At 47.1% G+C, this 18,035-nt stretch overlaps 1 protein-coding gene across 4 annotated transcripts in view; it reads right to left on the bottom strand.

The window, feature by feature from the left end:
• Positions 1 to 9,511: 9,511 nt before the first annotated feature.
• LOC134344556 (pituitary adenylate cyclase-activating polypeptide type I receptor-like) overlaps positions 9,512 to 18,035 on the bottom strand; it is a 269,718-nt gene continuing 261,194 nt past the window's right edge. For 3 of the 4 annotated variants that reach the window (XM_063044563.1, XM_063044562.1, XM_063044561.1), the window contains one exon: positions 9,512 to 17,936. In XM_063044563.1, the coding sequence (XP_062900633.1) occupies positions 17,748 to 17,936 (189 nt within the window). In that variant the 3' untranslated portion in view covers positions 9,512 to 17,747. Of the gene's footprint in view, positions 17,950 to 18,035 lie in introns of all 4 variants that reach the window. The other variant, XM_063044564.1, reaches the window with a different exon arrangement.

Consider the following 18,035-nt stretch of genomic DNA (forward strand, 5'->3'; position numbering starts at 1 on the left):
TGACTCTAAGAATGAGGGAGAGGTCATTATACTTACTGAGAGCTCTGTCCAATAGTTCCAACACACTGCTTCAAACCTGAACTTCCCTCACAAATCCTCATTTCCCCCCTCATAAGGATCTCTCCAACCTTCTACCAAGACTTGCATTTGGATTCCGCCACCATTCTTTCAGGATCATCACAGCTCACCGTGTATCGAGGGAAATAGTTCTCTCTTCCCACCTCCCCTCCCAATGTTCCTGCATAACCTGTGCCCCCTGGGGTTCGCGTACAGTGCTGGGGGGGGGGGGGTTCCTGAACCAGGCTCAATTGCAAATGCCATTGAGTCCAATACTGGGAAAGGGAGGGTGAATGTAAATAGATGGGGTTTCAATATTAGGGAACAGAAATGCTATGAGACCAGGCTGGCTCTCAACTCTATCCTGCCCCAGTTTTAACGTTATCCTCTTGAAGTTCAAACCATCCCTGCCTGGAATGTGATGCCGCAGGTGTGGGTAGAGGCAAATAAATTAGAGACATTTAACGGACTCCCAGGTAGACACATGGATGAATGAAAAGTTGGAGGGTTCTGCAGAGGGAAAGCGTTAGCCTGATCTTGGAGTACGATTAAAGGTTATTGTGGGCCAAAGGTCCTGTACTCTGCCATACTGTTCTATGTTAACGCATTGTTCATCACCATCAGATGCAAGGTTTGGGACCACACAATGCACATGGCAAGAGACTGGGCTCACTTCAGCAGCCACGTTCATCGCTATGGAGACAGTCGTAAGACAGCGAAACCGGGTTTTGGCTCATCACTCACCGTCAAACACCCTATTACAATATTTTGTTCTTTGTCATTTATTTTTACTTAGAGATAAGGCACGTTAACAGGGCCTTCCTGTCCGAGCAGCCCACACTGCCCTGTTACACCCATGCGACCAATTCACCTACTAACCAATATGCTTTTGGAATAGGGGAGGAAACCAGAGCACCCGGAGGAGACCACAGGGAGAACTTTCAAACTCCTTACAGACAGCAGTGAGAATTGAACCCGGGTCACTGGAACTGTAACAGTGTAACGCTAACTACAACGGTACCATCTCCCTCACCCCACCCCGAGTCCTCAACATTCCCATCAACTCTCTCAAGATCCGACCACTCACCCACACACTTGGGACAAATGACGACCACCAATCTTTGGGATATGGGAGGAAGCCGGGGGCACCCAGAGCATATCCATGCAGTCCCAGTGAGAAAGTGCAAACTCCACGCAGTGGGGGTCAGGAATGAACCACGGTCACAGGAGATGTGAGCATAATGCTCTACCAGAAGCTAGAGCCACCTGGGGCCTCAAAATGTTGCTGGCACGCTGGCTGCGCCTCAGTTACTCCAGTGGACTGAGGAGAGGGGTGATGATGCAGCCAGGAGTCAAGACTAACACATTATTGACTTAATCCTTCCTTGGTATCAGGCCTGTGAAACATCTGTCTCTCTCCACAAACCATTCCATCATTGAAGGAATTGTGGCATTGAAGGAGGTTTTTCCAGTAAATCGGGTCCTTACCAGCTCTCCCATTCTCTTCCACCCACCTACACACTAGGGGCAAATTACGATGACCACCGACATGCCGTTGGGCTGTGGGAGGAGATCAGAGCTTCCAGAGGGAACCCCACGGTCACAGGGAGAAAGTGCAAGCTGCATGCAGACAGCCACCACATTAAACTCGGGTCAGGACTGAACTAGGCTCCCCAGAGCAGTGAGGCACTTTACCCTACTCGCTGATCTCCCTCCCGGCACTTACCCCCCCTGCAAAGTGATACATCTGCCTATTCACCTCCATTCTGGACCCCAAGCAGTCCTTCCAGGCGAGGCGAATCTGCTGGGGTCGTCTTTTGTATCTGGTGCGCCCGATGCGGCTCTCTCCACATTGGTGAGACCTGTCGTAAGTTGCTTCGAAGAGCAACTCTGCTCCATCTGCCAGAAGTTCAACTTCCTGCTGGCCTAACATTTTAATTCCTATTGCCATGGGAATTCCCATTCCCATTGCCAAAGGAGCCCACCCTTAGGGTAGAGGAGCAACACCTAACATCCTCTCTAGGTAGCCTCCAATCTGATGGTATGAACATCTCCTTCTGGTTAAAAAAAATCCCTCCCCCCTCCCCTCTTCTATTATTCACCACTCTGGCCTCATACTTCCTCTCATCTGCCTATCTACTCCTAGGGGAGGGCCTTGTCCTGGAACAACGACTGTTGATTCATTTCCGTAGATGCTGCCTGGCTTGCCGAGCTCCTCCAGCATTCTGTGTGTTGCTCTGCTAGCACCATTGTGCTGACTTGGGTCAGTCTAGAACAAGCTCATTTAATGAATACATGACTTTAGAAGAATGGGGGGGGGGATCTCATTGAAACCTATTGAATATTGAAAGGCCCAGATAGAGTGGATGTGGAGAGAATTAATTTCCCATAGTGAGGGAGTCTAGGACCAGAGAGCGCATTCTCGGAGTAGAAGGACGTCTATTTAGAACAGAGATGAGGGGGAATTTTTCTAGCCAGAGGGTAATTAAACTGTGGAATTTATTGCCACCGATGGCCAAATCATTGAGTATATTTAAAGTGGAGGTTGATAGGTTCTTGTTTTGTCAGGGCATCAAAGGCTATGGGGAGAAGGCAGGAGAATTGGGTTGAAAGGGATAATAAATCAGTCATGATGGAATGGCGGAGCAGACTCGATGGGTTCAATGACCTAATTCTGCTCCTATGTCTTATGGTCTAACCACAACTCCATAGAGCTCTTTATAACCTGTAGGATGAAGACAATTCTCTTCATCACTCACCTTATCTTGGGACTCCTGACCTCTTGAGTTCCTCACTCAGAGGGTGGTGAGAGTGTGAAATGGGCTGCCAGCGGAAGTGGTGGATGTGGGTTCGATTTCAACATTAAGAGTGATTTAGGTAGGTACGTGAACGGGAGGGGTATGGGCCAGGTGCAGGTCAATGGGACTAGGCAGAAAATTCAGCACAGACTAGATGGGCCGAAGGGCCGGTTTCTGTGCTGTAGTGCTCTATGACTCAACTTTTCAGCATCCACTCGTCCAAATCCTTATGCACAGACAGTTTATTTTAAATTTTAATTTTGATTATTATATATTAATTCCAAGTAGAATCATCATTTGGCTCCATAGACTGATAACAATTTGGATCATATATAAAAACCAGCACAGTTAATACATCTAGAGTAACTAGGGTCACCAGACACGTATCACATACACATCATGTAAAGAAATCTGTCTAATCATTTTTAGTTCACATTTATTCTTAATGGGATTTGATACCACTTTGAATAGCCACTTGTAATACTCAGTTAACTGTGTTACAATCTTGAAGATATAAAAACATAGCTTTACAGAGTATAACTTGAAAAGCAGGCCTGAGGGACAACAAGGGAGACAGGAGGCAATGATAGGCCACTTGGTCACCAACATATCATGCAATAAGCAGAACCCATCCTGATTACAACCAGCGTCCAACGAAATTCCCACCGGGAAGATTGTGGACGGAGTCCAGTGGAGTTGGAGAAGGTTCAGGAAGGGACATATTCAAGGCTTCGGATCTCAACTCATCCCAATGGCACCTTTCTCAGTTTCAACGAATATTCTCCAGGGCAAAACTTTGGGCAAGTAAGAGGGGTTCAGGTGAAAGGTCAGCAAACTGTTTATATCTCCCCGGAGGCTGACTGACTTGCTAAATATACCCAACACGTTCTGGCCTTGTGTTAGTTTTCCAGTCTCTGTGGATCTATTTTTCCCTTTTTGCTTTTTGATATTGGCAGGATTACCATCTAAATTCAAAGCTAGGGGGAAGGGAACTGCGTGTACAGTCACGTGATGTTGTGACTGTGCACACGGCGGAGTGGCGTTCACTGATAGTCTGACCCACAGCCTTTTCAGTGCTTTTGTTAGCTGAACACCAGTTCTACACTCTGAAAATATCTTAGCTGCGTGTCACATTTCTAAAGAAGGTCAAGACCAAAGTTTGAACCACCAGACCTCCAAACAGCCGCTTCCCTGTAAAATAAAGGAGCCACCCATTGCTGATAAGTGTGGATCAATATCTGTCTTGCACCCTTCTCATTGTAAATTAATGTGTGTTTATTGTCAGGTCTGAAATGATCTGCATGTCCACTTGTTATTGGCCTCCCAAGGCAATCTGTAGACAAACTTCAGCTCATTCAGAGACTTTTAACCAGAACCTGGATGAGAGAACATATCACTCCTGTCCTAGCAGCCCTGCATCGACTTTCTCTATCTTTTAGAATCGATCTTAAAGGTCTCTTACTTGTTTTTAAAGCTCTCAATGGTCTGGGACCAGAGTACAGGACAGAATCTCTTTTGTTTTATAATCCTGCTCGAGCTCTCAGGTCTCCCTCCATCTGTCTTTTGATTGTTTAAATCTAACAACCTCCCTCGAAGGATAATTGGCAGGTCAGCTATTCTGAACGATGTTCCTAAGCCGTGGAATTCGGTACATGATATATAAGGAATGCAAGCACAGTTGACAGTTTTAAACACCAGTTCAAAACCTATAAATTTAACCTAGTTTTTAACCAACATCTTTTTGTCTTTTATTTTCATGTTTGCATTTTATCCCATTGTAAGGCATTTTGAACTACGTCATGAGTGTGAAAAGTGATCCACAAGTAAAGTTGTTATTATTATTCCCTCTTATTGCAAGTTGATGGGCTGGCTAAGAAGGCACGTGGAGTGTTGGCCTTTGTCAGCCGGGGACTGAGCTCGGGAGCCACAAGGGAATGTCGCAGCTCTATAAAACCCTGGTTAGACTTGGAATACTGTGTTCAGTTCTGGTCACCCCCATGTAGGAAAGATGTGGATGCGTTAGAGGGGGTGTAGTGGAGATTTACCAGGATGCGGGTTCCAGTGCGTGGGATTTCAAGAGGCTGGAGAGGGTTGTAATCTCAGCCAGCTCCATCATAGGCACAACCCTGCCCTCCGTCAAGTTCGTCTTCCAGTGGCAGTGCCTGAGGAAGCAGGCATCCCTCACTGGGACCAAAGACCAGTAAATGGGATGAGTGTGGAGAGGAACGTGGGAATGGGCTGAGGAACTTGTTTCTGTGCTGTACGAGTCTATGACTGAGGTAGATTGTCGGCCATCAATGCTAGATGGACTGTAAGGGGAACCTTAAGGGGAGGGACAAAGATTTTAAAACAAAAGAGAAGGAAAAGGATGAAGAGATTTAAGGAAGAAGGAACTCCAAAGCTTTGGAGTCTGGATGTGGACGGAGGTAAAGAAGGTTGTGAGCCAGACAGGAGTTTGAAGGGTTGGGTGGTATTCCTGGGTTGGATTTGGGCATGGCAGTAGAGGACCAGTCCTATGCCAAACATCACGGGGCCGATGAGCTAATAGCTTCCTCTCTGGCAATAAAAGAGACTCTTCACCCCACTACCTATCTCGTTATGACCTTGCATCTAATTGTTTACCTGCACTGCACCTTCTCAGTAGCTGTTACACTTGACAATGTTTCACCTTATGCTACCTCAGTCACTGTTGCGATGATCTGACCTGTATGAACAGTATGCAGGGCAAACTTTTCACTGTACCTCAGTACCTGTGACAATAATAAACCAATTCCGATTCTGATTGCAATAACCCAGCAATTTCCTTCCAGTGGAGGGGAGCTTCCAGCAAAGGTTCTTAGGGACCTGCTTCCAGGTTACGTGATCAGAATCAGAATCAGGTTTAATATCACTGGCACGTGTCGTGAAATTTGTTGTCGTTGTGGCAGCAGTACAATGCGCTACATAACGATGGAGAAAAAAATGCCTGTGAATTAGAATAAGCATGTATATATAATAGTTAAATTAAATAAATACTGCAAAAATAGAAATTAAAAAGTGGTGAGGTAGTTTTCATGGGTTCAATGACCATTCAGGAATCAGATGACAGAGGGGAAGAAGCTGTTCCTGAATCACTGAGTGTGTGCCTTCAGGCTCCTGTACCTCCTCCCTGATGGTAGCAATGAGAAGAGGGCACGTCCTGGCTGGTGCGGGGGCAGGGGCGGCCTTCACGATGAATGCTGCCTTTTGAGGAGTTCACTCCTTAATCATGCCCTGGATGCCGGGGAGGCTGGTGCCCATGATGGAGCTGACTGAGTTTACAACTCTCTGCAGCTTACTTTGGTCCCGTGCAGTGGTGCACCCCCTCACTCCCATACCAGACGTTAATGCAGCCTGTTAGAATGCCCTCCATAGTACATCTGTAGAAAACTGTGAGTTTCTTTGGGTGATATACCACATCTCCTCAAACTCCTAATGAAATACAGCCACTGTCATCCCTCCTTTGTAGCTGCATCGATATGTTGGGCCCAGGTTAGATCCTCAGAGATATTGACCCACGGGAACTTGAGATTGCTCACCCTCTCCACTTCTGATCCCTCTACGCGGACTGGTGTGTGTTCCCTTGTCTTACCCCTTCTGAAGTCCACAGTCAGTTCTTTGGACTTACTGATGTTGAGTGTGGGGAGATCTGGACAGTAATCAATTATCTCAGGTTTAAACAGCCCAGGGACTCAAAATTTGTGGCTAAATTTTCAGTAAGATGAACAAATATTTTTACATCACACGGAGTGACAGGCGAGCAATTTATGAGATGCTGTGCATCCTGTTAGGGTGAGTGTCAGCTCCAGTTAATGAGTGATTATTGACGTATGAGGAAGACACCACATTGTTATACTTTGTCAGGGCTTGCCCGGAGGAAAGCACTCCTGTTCCTCCGTCATAGATGATGGGTTTGCTGCCAGTCCTCAGACCTGAGGCCCGGCTCTGGGCCTGTACTCACTGGGGCTTAGAAGAATGAGGGAAGATTTCACTGAAATGTACTTAATATTGAAAGTCCTAGATCGAGTGGATGTATCGGTGGGGTGGAGGGGGGACGTCTAGGACCACAGGGCACAACCTCAGAATCCTTTAGATTAGACATCCCTTCAGAACAGAAATGAGGAGGAATTTCTTGAGCCAAAGGGTGGTGAATGTGTGGAATTCATTGTCACAGACTCCTGTAGAAGCCAAGTCGTCGGATATATTTAAAGTGAAGGTTGATAGGTTCTTGATTATTCAGAGTATCGAAGGTTACGGGGAGAAGGCAGGAGATTGGGTTTGAGAGGGAAAATAAATCAGCAAACAACGGAATGGTGGTGAAAACCTGATGGGCTGAATGGCCTTATTCTGCTTCTATATTTTATGGTCTCGTGTCATCTAATTCATCACTAAATCACCCAAAACATTCTGTCAGGTGCCGTAATTTTGAGCAGAGATTATCATCCATTAATGAATTGGTGACAATAATTACGATCTTTAAGGAACAAAGATGAGTCCTGTTGTGGAATGATCTGCCAGCGCTAGTGGTGGAGGCGAGGCTGATTTCAACATTTGAGAATGTTCGGACAGGTACATGGGTGAGAGGGGTGTGGAGGGCTATGGTCAATGGGAGTAGGCAGTTCAATGGTTCGGTATGGACTAGGTAGGCCGAAGGGCCTGTTTCCGTACTGTTTATGACCCTGTGACTATTTCCATGTATTCACTGTTGTGCTATTAATAAAACTATATCAGAAACAGACTGAAATAAATGAAAGCTCTTCAGAAAACCTGTTCAAAAATGAATATGAATCATTTCAAGATAAGATTTATGCTATATCCAGGGTGCATTATATGGTCTGGAGCTGTTGTTTTCAGGGCGAGAGATTAGATCATCATAAAAGCGATAACCGGGTGAATTTCCCATGGTACTTGAATCTATATTTGTACCGCACTAACACATGATTATTTTGCAGGCTTCAACTCAAAAATAAACTACGCAAACACGAGGAATTCTGCAGATGCTGGAATTTCAAGCCACACACATAAAAATTGCTGGTGGAACGCAGCAGGCCAGGCAGCATCTCTAGGAAGAGGTACAGTCGACGTTTTGGGCCGAGACCCTTCGTCAGGACTAACTGAAGGAAGAGCTAGTAAGAGATTTGAAAGTGGGAGGGGGAGGGGGAGATCCAAAATGACAGGAGAAGACAGGAGGGAGAGGGATGGAGCCAAGAGCTGGACAGGTGATTGGCAAAGGGGATACGAGAGGATCATCGAATGGGAGGTCTAGGGAGAAAGAAAAGGGGGAGGGGGGAAGCCCAGGGTATGGGCAAGGGGTATAGTGAGAGGGACAGAGGGAGAAAAAGGAGAGAGAGGGAAAGAACATATATATAATAAATAAATAATGGATGTGGTACGAGGGGGAGGTGGGGCACGAGCAGAAGTTAGACAAGTCGATATTCATGCCATCATGTTGGAGGCTACCCAGACGGAATATAAGGTGCTGTTCCTTCAACAATAGACAATAGGTGCAGGAGTAGGCCATTCAGCCCTTCGAGCCAGCACCGCTATTCACTGTGATCATTGCTGATCATCCACAATCAGTACCCTTTTCCTGCCTTCTCCCCATATTCCTTCACTCTGCTATCTTTAAGAGCTCTGTCTAACTCTTTCTTGAAAGAATCCAGAGAATTGGCCTCCACTGCCTTCTGAGGCAGAGCATTCCACAGAACCACAACCCTCTGTGTGAAAAAGTTTCTCCTCAACTCCGTTCTAAATGGTCTACCCCTTATTCTTAAACTGTGGCCTCTGGTTCTGGACTCCCCCAACATCGGGAACATGTTTCCTGCCTCTAGCATGTCCAATCTCTTAATAATCTTATATGTTTCAATCAGATTCCCTCTCATCCTTCTAAATTCCAGTGTATACAAGCCAAGTCACTCCAATCTTTCAACATATGACAGTCCCGCCATCTCAGGAATTAACCTCATGAACCTACACTGCACTCCCTCAATAGCTAGAATGTCCTTCCTCAAATTTGGAGACCAAAACTGCACACAGTACTCCAGGTGTGGTCTCACCAGGGCCCTGTACAACTGTGGAAGGCCTTCTTTTCAACCTCTGGCCACACATTTTAATTCCACATCCCATTCCCATTCTGACATGTCTATCCACAGCCTCCTCTACTGTCGAGCTGAAGCCACACTCAGGTTGGAGGAACAACACCTTATATTCCGTCTGGGTAGCCTCCAACCTGATGGCATGAACATTGACTTCTCTAACTTCCGCTAATGCCCCACCTCCCCCTCGTACTCCATCCATTATTTATTTATTTATTTATTTATTAATTATTCTTTTTCTCTCTCTCCTTTTTCTCCCTCTGTCCCTCTCACTATACCTCTTGCTCATCCTCTGGGTTCCCCCCCCCCATTGTCTTTCTCCCCAGACCTCCTGTCCCATGCTCCTCTCATATCCCTTTTGCCAATCACCTGTCCAACTCTTGGCTCCATCCCTCCCTCTCCTGTCTTCTCCTATCATTTTGGATCTCCCCCTCCCCCTCCCACTTTCAAATCTCTTACTAGCTCTTCCTTCAGTTAGTCCTGACGAAGGGTCTCGGTCTGAAACGTCGACTGTACCTCTTCCTAGAGATGCTGCCTGGCCTGCTGTGTTCACCAGCAACTTTGATGTGTGTTGCAGTAAACTGTACAGCCCATTTTGTGCACACCAGCTCCCATCAATCCCTATAGCCCCCCTCCCTTATTTTGCCCACACCCCTGCAACCTGCTCCTGCTCACTTGCCCATTAGTCTCCTCTTTCTCACTTACACACCAAGGGTGGTTTGCATTGGACCTCTTCTCTTTACTACCATCTGCAAGGAGGAACAGGAGCCTGGGGGGACGGCAGCTGTCTGTGTGTGTGTGTGTGTGTGTTGGTGGGTGCGTGCGTGTGGGAGGGTGGAAAGGGGCTTCTTTCTGTTGTTGTTTGCTGTTTGTGTTGTTCTGCTGAACACAGTGGACATGCTACGTTGTCACCAGGCTGTGAGGTGACACCTGTACATCACTGGGTGTGCTGGTCGTTAACACAAATGACACATTTCAATCTGAATCTGAACCCGAACACCCAGGAACAGCTTCTCGCCGCCCACCGTGAGATTTCTGAACAGTCCATGCACCCATCAACCCCCCCCCCCGTTAGTCCTCTTTAGCACTCTTTAGCTTTGTAGCTTAAGAGTAATTTTATGTATTGCTTTGTACTGCTGCCGCAAATAGTCTCAGGCGTACTGTAGACTGCCTAAAACTACTGCACAGTGCTGTAGTAATTTTATATATTGCACTGTAGTGCTGTCACAAAAAAACAGATTTCATGACACGTGTGAGTGATGATAAACCTGATTCTGATATGAGTTTCTATTGTGGACTGAGAGTGGGGAAGGGGGCAGGGAAAGGGGAATCATGGTTGGGAAAAGGGGACGGGAGAGAGGAGGGAACGGGAAGCACCAGTGAGACACTCTGTCATGATCAATAAACCAATTGTCTGGAATGAAATGACTTTGCCTGGTGTGTCAGGGCTGGGTGTGTCTGCACCCTCGCCATCCATCTGCCCTGGCTGTCCCGCTCTGCCACCTGTCCCACACCCCTCCCGCGGCGCTCCACCACTCGCCGTTCCCAACACCTTTCCTTCCCACCAGATTTACAAACTCTCTCTCTGCGCTCCACACTGACAAACACAGGACTGGGCAGGAGGTTTAGGCACCCTACCTATACGCATGCACCTGAGTCTTGCACAGTACTGTACGCCAGTGAGAGGAGTAAATCTGAATCTGAATAACAATTCAGAGAAAGCTTCTTCCCCTCGACCATAAGGTTTCAGAATGATTTATGAAACCCATGAACACGACCTCACCATTGCTCCTTTTTACTGCTATTGTAATTTTTTCTCTGGTTTTCCTGCCTTGCCCGGTGCTGCTGCCGAATTCAGGTTCTGGTAACAGTGTGCCTTCGGGACGTGGGGGGAACCTGGAGCTGACGGACAGCAGCAAGAAGGTAACGTGGCACCTCCCGAGGTCAGGATTGAACACAAGACACCGGAACTGTGAGGCGGCGGCGCTGACAGGCTTCCCTAGATCATCAAGGCTGCCTCCTCCGGGAGCTCCCTGTGCAAAAATTGTCCGCAGTGCTTCATCCGCTGCGGCAGCGAAGTAAAACATTTCATTGACTGAGACGTGTTCTGGGATGTACTGCAGTGATCACGGGCACTAGCCTCTCCAGAACCGACGGCAGCTTCAAAAGGCGATGCCTCAAAAAGGCAGCGTCCATCATTAAGGACCCCTATCACCCAGGACATGCCCTCTGCCATAGTTGGATGCATCAGCAAGGGAGATGAGGCTGAGTACAGGGCTACGGTAGCAAACTTTGTCACATGTTGTGAGCAGAATTATCTGCAGCTTAATGTGAAAAAGACTAAGGAGCTGGTGGTAGACCTGAGGAGAGCTAAGGTACCGGAGACCCCTGTTTCCATCCAGGGGGTCAGTGTGGACATGGTGGAGGATTACAAATACCTGGGGATACGAATTGACAATAAACTGGACTGGTCAAAGAGCACTGAGGCTGTCTACAAGAAGGGTCAGAGCCGTCTCTATTTCCTGAGGAGACAGGTCCTTTAACATCTGCCGGACGATGCTGAGGATGTTCTATGAGTCTGTGGTGGCCAGTGCGATCATGTTTGCTGTTGTGTGCTGGGGCAGCAGGCTGAGGGTAGCAGACACCAACAGAATCAACAAACTCATTCGTAAGACCAGTGATGCTGTGGGGATGGAACTGGACTCTCTGACGGTGGTGTCTGAAAAGAGGATGCTGTCCAAGTTGCATGCCATCTTGGACAATGTCTCCCATCCACTACATAATGTACTGGGTGGGCACAGGAGTACATTCAGCCAGAGACTCATTCCACCGAGATGCAGCACAGAGTGTCATAGGAAGTCATTCCTGCCTGTGGCCATCAAACTTTACAACTCCTCCCTTGGAGGGTCAGACACCCTGAGCCAATAGGCTGGTCCTGGACTTATTTCATAATTTACATATTACTATTTAACTATTTATGGTTTTATTACTATTTATTATTTATGGTGCGACTGTAACAAAAAAACAATTTCTCCCAGGATCAATGAAGTATGACTATGATTATCATTGCTAACATCGTGGAGGAGGTACAGGAGCCTGAAGACACACACTCAGTGATTCAGGAACAGCTTCTTGCCTGTCGCCATCAGATTTCTGAATGGTCATTGAACCCAGGAACACTACATTGCTAATTCTTTTCCTTTTTGTTTGCTCTGATTTTGCACTACTTAGTTATTTTAATATCCTATATACATTATGGTAATTTATAATTTTTTATGTATCGCAATATACTGCTGCCACAAAGCAACTTATTTCACAGCATATGCCAGTGATGTTAAACCAATCACAAACAGGAGAAAACCTGCAGATGCTGGAAATGGGAGCATCACACACACAAAATGCTGGAGGAACTCAGCAGGCCAGGCGGCCTGAAACGCCGTCTGTTCAATCTTTTCCACAGACGCTGTCTGGCCTGCTGAGTTCCTCCAGCATCTCGTGTGCCTGCCGCACAGTCATATTAAACCTCATTCTGAATCTGAAGTTAGTGGCTCCTTGCAGAGAAAGCCGGTTCAATTTTACTGAGAAGGTGAATTCCTTCCTCCTTATCAGTAAACACTCATTGTTAAATATTAACCGCAATTTCAATATGTTCAATGCCTTAATTGTTAAAAAATGGCCCAGGGAACTTTGTGGGGTAATAGTTGGTTAAGATCAGTGAGCCCATCAAGTCACAGCAGGTCCCTGGTCAGCGGGGAAAGTTTATAGAAGGGAGGGGGAACTCCAGAATTTAGATCACCTATTGTCATCAGTAACACAATAAATTCTGCAGATGCTGGACATCCGGAATTACATACACAAAATGCCGGAGGACTGATCGTGTGTTGGGGCGAGGGTAACGTTGATTGGTGCTGTGATATTTATGGTGCCATGGCTAATTATTTGCCACTTTCTCCGCGGGGTAAAGTGCCTGACCAATGCCCAGCAACAGTAATAATTTACATCACACCTAAAGTGAGGTAATGCCGTGAAGCGGCCACCCGTGAGTTGGAGAGCAACACCTCTAGGTAGCATCCTACCTGGCAGCATGAACACCGATTTCTCTAATTTCCATAAATCTCTCTTCTCCCTTTTCCCATTCCCCACTCCAGCTCCCTTCCTCTTCTCCTCACGTGTCCACCTCCTCCCTCCTCCTTCCCTTTCTCCCCTGGTCAACTCTCCTCTCCTATCAAGACTCCTTCTCCTGCAGCCCTTCGCCAGTCTCCTCCCAGCTTCTCACCTCATTGCCCCCATCTCCCACCCACCCACCTTCCCCGTCACCTGGTGCCATCTAGCACCTGGAAGCTTTTATTTCTCCCCCACCCCTCCTATGCAGCTTCTTATTATGGCTTCCTTTCCAGCTCTCAGCCCAAAACGTCAGCTGCTTATTCCCCTCCATAGATGCTGCCCGACCTGTTGAGTTCCTCCAGCATTTTGTTTGTGTTGTTTTAAGACACTACCAAACAAAAGTTTTGTCAATGTAGAAGAGGTGGGGGTCAGGTGACAAAGGAAACGCTCACCTTGAGGTACCACCTCAATGGTGCTGATGAAACAATTGCCTAGAAACGACACTGATGATATCCAGTGCTTAACATCATGTCACTATCCTCTCTTCAGCCCACCATTTTCCAGGTGAACAGCCTTTGAATGGGTTGTCTTAATGTAATCTGAGGCAGATGGGGGATAGAAAAATGGAGGGCTATGCAGGTTAAGTTTATCTTGGAGCAGGTTAAGAAGAAGCACAATATTATGGGCTGAAAGGCTTGTACTGTGTTGTATTGTTCCATGCTCTATTTATGCTTGCAGTAGTTCACACACACTTGATGTGCGAAGATTCTGTTGACTGCTTGGTGAGTAAGTAGACTCTGTTTGCTGTTAGCTCTACCTCATCTCAAACTTATTTGGCTGTGCAATAATCACTTCCCATTTTAAGCCCCTGGAGATCTGTAGCACAAAGGCCACCCACGTACTAAAGCCTTGCATACTGATGGGGGCTTTATCCTGACTTTATTTCAAGGTTTCCAAACAACAAAAAAAATAATTGTCTAAATCTTTTAAAAAATATACCAAGGCATCGTTAAGAAAAGCAGGACAAATATTGCCAAACATCTGACACAGAATTGTAGGCTGAAGGTCAGTCTATAAGTGCAAGCCATAGTCACACTTCACACAAGGCTTCACCAACCCTACCAATGCCCTCCCACCAGCATTTCCTTCCATACTCTCCCTGCTGGCAAAACTCTCTTGGTTATTTGCCTCATTCATTCCTTGTGACACATTCTCAAAACTCCAGTGAAGGAGTTTCTCCTGACAGTCTTTTATTGATTAAATTTCTGTTCCCCCACCCCATAGGTTTCCCTCCTTGCCCAATATCTTAGTAGGCAAACATCTAAAAGCAACGTAGCCTTAACTTCTAGAACAACCTTCTCCCATCTCTGAGCAATGATAGCCAAGCTCCTTTATATCAATGACAGCACTGAGGAACCTTTCCCCTTCTAAGCAAGGAAACTCGATGAGTCTGCCCTTCCTCTAATATAGGAATAAAACGATTGCAAATTCAAGCATTGGTACAAGATGTCAATTCACTGCCAAGACCCCATTTGAAGGAGGCACCAACAAGTTCTGAAGCTTTGCAAATAGGAACCTCATCTGTACATGTTCATACAGCACAGGCCAATTTTGTCCCCTTTCTTGATTTGGAAAAACCTTTCCACAGAAATGCCATGCACCATTTTCTGTTAACTGGGGATCCCAGACTCGACGGGCCAAATGCCCTAATTCTGCTCCTATGTCTTATGGTCTATTCCGATGCAGAGAGATTCAAATCCCACAACCTTTCTCATGAGAGGAGGCCATTTTTTTTTTGTTTGCAACGACAAAGATTGACGACACCATTTCTGGTCAAAACAGAGTCACTTCACAACAGCTAAACACTGCCGCATTCACATCACACGCAATCACACCCCAGACGACAACGGTCAAACTGTACAAAGTGAGCTGGTCAGTTGCGCATTTTTCTTGTTTTGCACAGCTTTTCATTGCAGAACCCCGTTGGGGGAGCTGTGGAACTTGAATACCTTTCTGGACAACGTCGAGCACTGTTGCAAGTCCCCATGGGTGGAGTAGAGAAAGGCTTGCATCTTTATTGTGCGTCTGATGTATTCGGGTCTTGAACATATCAATGTGAGGGAAGTATAAGGAGGAATATCTTGGATTGCATTCCATTTCTGACATACACTCAGTAGCTGCTTCATTAGGTACACCTGTACACCTCTTTGCTAATGCAAATATCTGATCAGCCAATCATGTGACAGCAATTCACTGCATAAAAGCATGCAGACGTGGTCAGGAGGTTCATTTGTTGGTCAGCTCAAATATCAAAATGTGGGAGAAATATGATCTAAGTGACTTTGACCATGTTGGTGCCAGATGGGGTGGTTTGAGTATCTCAGAAACTGCTGATCTCCTGGGATTTTAACACATAACTGTTTCTAGTGTTTACAGAGAACGGTGTGAGAAAGGAAACATTCAGTGAACAGAAGTTCTATGGGTGAAAACGCCTTGTTAATGAAGTGGTCCATGGAGAATGGGCAGACTGGATCAAGCTGACAGGAAGGTGACAGTAACTCAAATAACCACACGTTACAACAGTGGTGTGGAGAACAGCATCTCTGAACACACAACACATCGAACCTTGAAGTGAGTGGGCTACAGCACCAGGTTCCACTCCAGTATCTAATTAAGTGGCTACTGAGTGTAGTTGCGCTCGTCTCCTAAGTTTGTTTGGTTTCAGACCTCCCAATCGTAATTAAGATGATGTCAGTGGAGGAAGAAGTAGAAGCTTTAAGGGGATAACTTGCTTGCCAATCATAGTGTGAATTTCTGGAGCCCCACCCCGTACAGGAGTGCCCATCACCTGAGGCTTGCAACCCCGCTGATGGGGCGATGCTCAGGTAATTGCAATCACAGCAAGGGACGAAATATCTTAATTTCACTGTGAGAAATCAATGCATTTAATCAAATCTCTTTCTCTCTCCACAGCCATTCACGGCTTCTGAGCAGTGAAGCTGGACAAGAGTGTTTTGCCCCTTTTGCCAAAAAAGAATGCAGAGAGGCAGAATTTAAACCCTCGACTTGTAAATGTATTTTGGTCAGATAGTGAGAAAGGCTTGGTGGGGGGGGTGGCGGAAGAGGACGATGTGGCCTCGGGCAATGTAAAACGCACCCAGTTGTTCACAAATGGGGCAACGTGGCCGCAGTAGAAGCTTGCAACAAACACCATCAAAAGCATAATGGGTACGCTAGCTGTGAAGTTGCCTGTTCTCCCCACCTGTTTCCATAGCTGGCCAGTCAGGTAAAAAAGGGGCCACGGCTTGTCACACCAGGCCTAGCTACGTGTCACCCTACAACATTAGATGACATTAAAGGGAGAAGCCCACGTATCATCACTGAGGTTCACATGGCAACAGGCAAGGTCATGTGACATCTCAAAGGGATTCATGCCACCTTCGAGGACCATAAGCCATCAGATAAGGCCCTGTGACATCAGTATGGACAAGATATCACCAGATACAGTCCTGTGACATCATTTTACGACTGCACAAAACCAGATAAAGTCTTGTGATATCACTAAAGACTACATGTCACTTTTTAAAGGCCCAGTGATATCACGAAGGGCCACATGTCACAAAATAAGGCCCTATAACATCACTAAGGACCACATTCCACCAGATAAGGTCCTGTGACAGCACTTAAGGACCAACAAGTCACCTGATAAAGACTGGTGACATCATTAAGGACCACATGTCACCATTTAAGACCTAGTGACATCACAAAGGTTCCAAATACGGGCCCATGACATAATTAAAGACCACATGTCATCAGGTTGTGTGACATCACTAAGGACTGCGCGTCACCAGTAAAAGTTCCACAACATCGTTAAGGACCACGCGTTAGCAGATAAGGTCTTGTGATTACATTAAGGACCACGAGGTCCTGGGACATCACTGAGGGCCACAGGTCACCAGATAAGGCCCCCTGACATTGTGAAGGGATTGCATACAAAGGGCCATGTCACCGTGAAGCACTACAGCATTGTGCGTCACCGTGGATGATGCCAACCATTGGTGCAGATCCAAAACGCCTTCCCTCGGCGGGCACGTCACTGCACGATGAAGGTTGTGAAGTCCCGGCCCCCAGAGCAGCTGACGCCGAGGGGAAAAAGTGGAGGCCGATCTCCTCAACCCGCTTCGGGGGAGGGAAGGTGGAGGGTAGAGATGGGGTTGCGGGCGTCTGCCAAACACGTCGAGAGCACACACAGCGGGTGGGTGATCTTCTGCCTCAGAGGGCGGGGAAGTCCCCAGGCACCCAACACCGTTAACGCATATTGCTCAGGGTAGGCGGAGGGAGATCCACCTCCCCTCTTCGAGGGACCGAGCACTCGAAACGCTGGCGTTTTAGTCCTATTCCACGACATCGAGTCAGTGTTTATTTTTCAAATGTATCTGGCGAGTGGGTTAACACTGGTGGGGGGAGTGTGAGGACGGGGGGGGTGGGGCAACACTGGACTCTTCTCACCTGAAGACGGCGACCTGCCTGGGCCCCTGGGAGGGCCGACATAAATAAGAGTGGGTTCTGTGTGATCCCACCCCCCCACCCAACAGGGCACAGCGAGGGGAGAGGCAGGAGGAGGAGGCGCGTTCTCTTACGGTGGAGGTGGGAAGGAGGAGGTGGCCCAGCTGGTTCATGTGGCGAGGTTCTCGGCGTTGACACTGGACATCCGGATCTGGGAGCTGCTCTTGCTGAGGACAGAGAGCTGCGTGCCGCCGTTGACCCCGCTGCTGCCCAGTGACGGGTGGCGGTGCTTGAAGTCAACAGCAAAGTACCGGTTTACCTTCCAGCTCCTCCATTTCCGCTTGATCTCGGACTGTACCTTCGGGAAGAAACTTAGAGATGTCATTTAAATGTACTTCAGCTGTACTGGAACTAAAGGGAATTACTCACATCAACAAACCGAGACCCATAACACACA

The sequence above is a fragment of the Mobula hypostoma genome, chromosome 3 (assembly GCF_963921235.1).
Source record: "Mobula hypostoma chromosome 3, sMobHyp1.1, whole genome shotgun sequence".
Lineage (NCBI taxonomy): Eukaryota > Metazoa > Chordata > Chondrichthyes > Myliobatiformes > Myliobatidae > Mobula > Mobula hypostoma.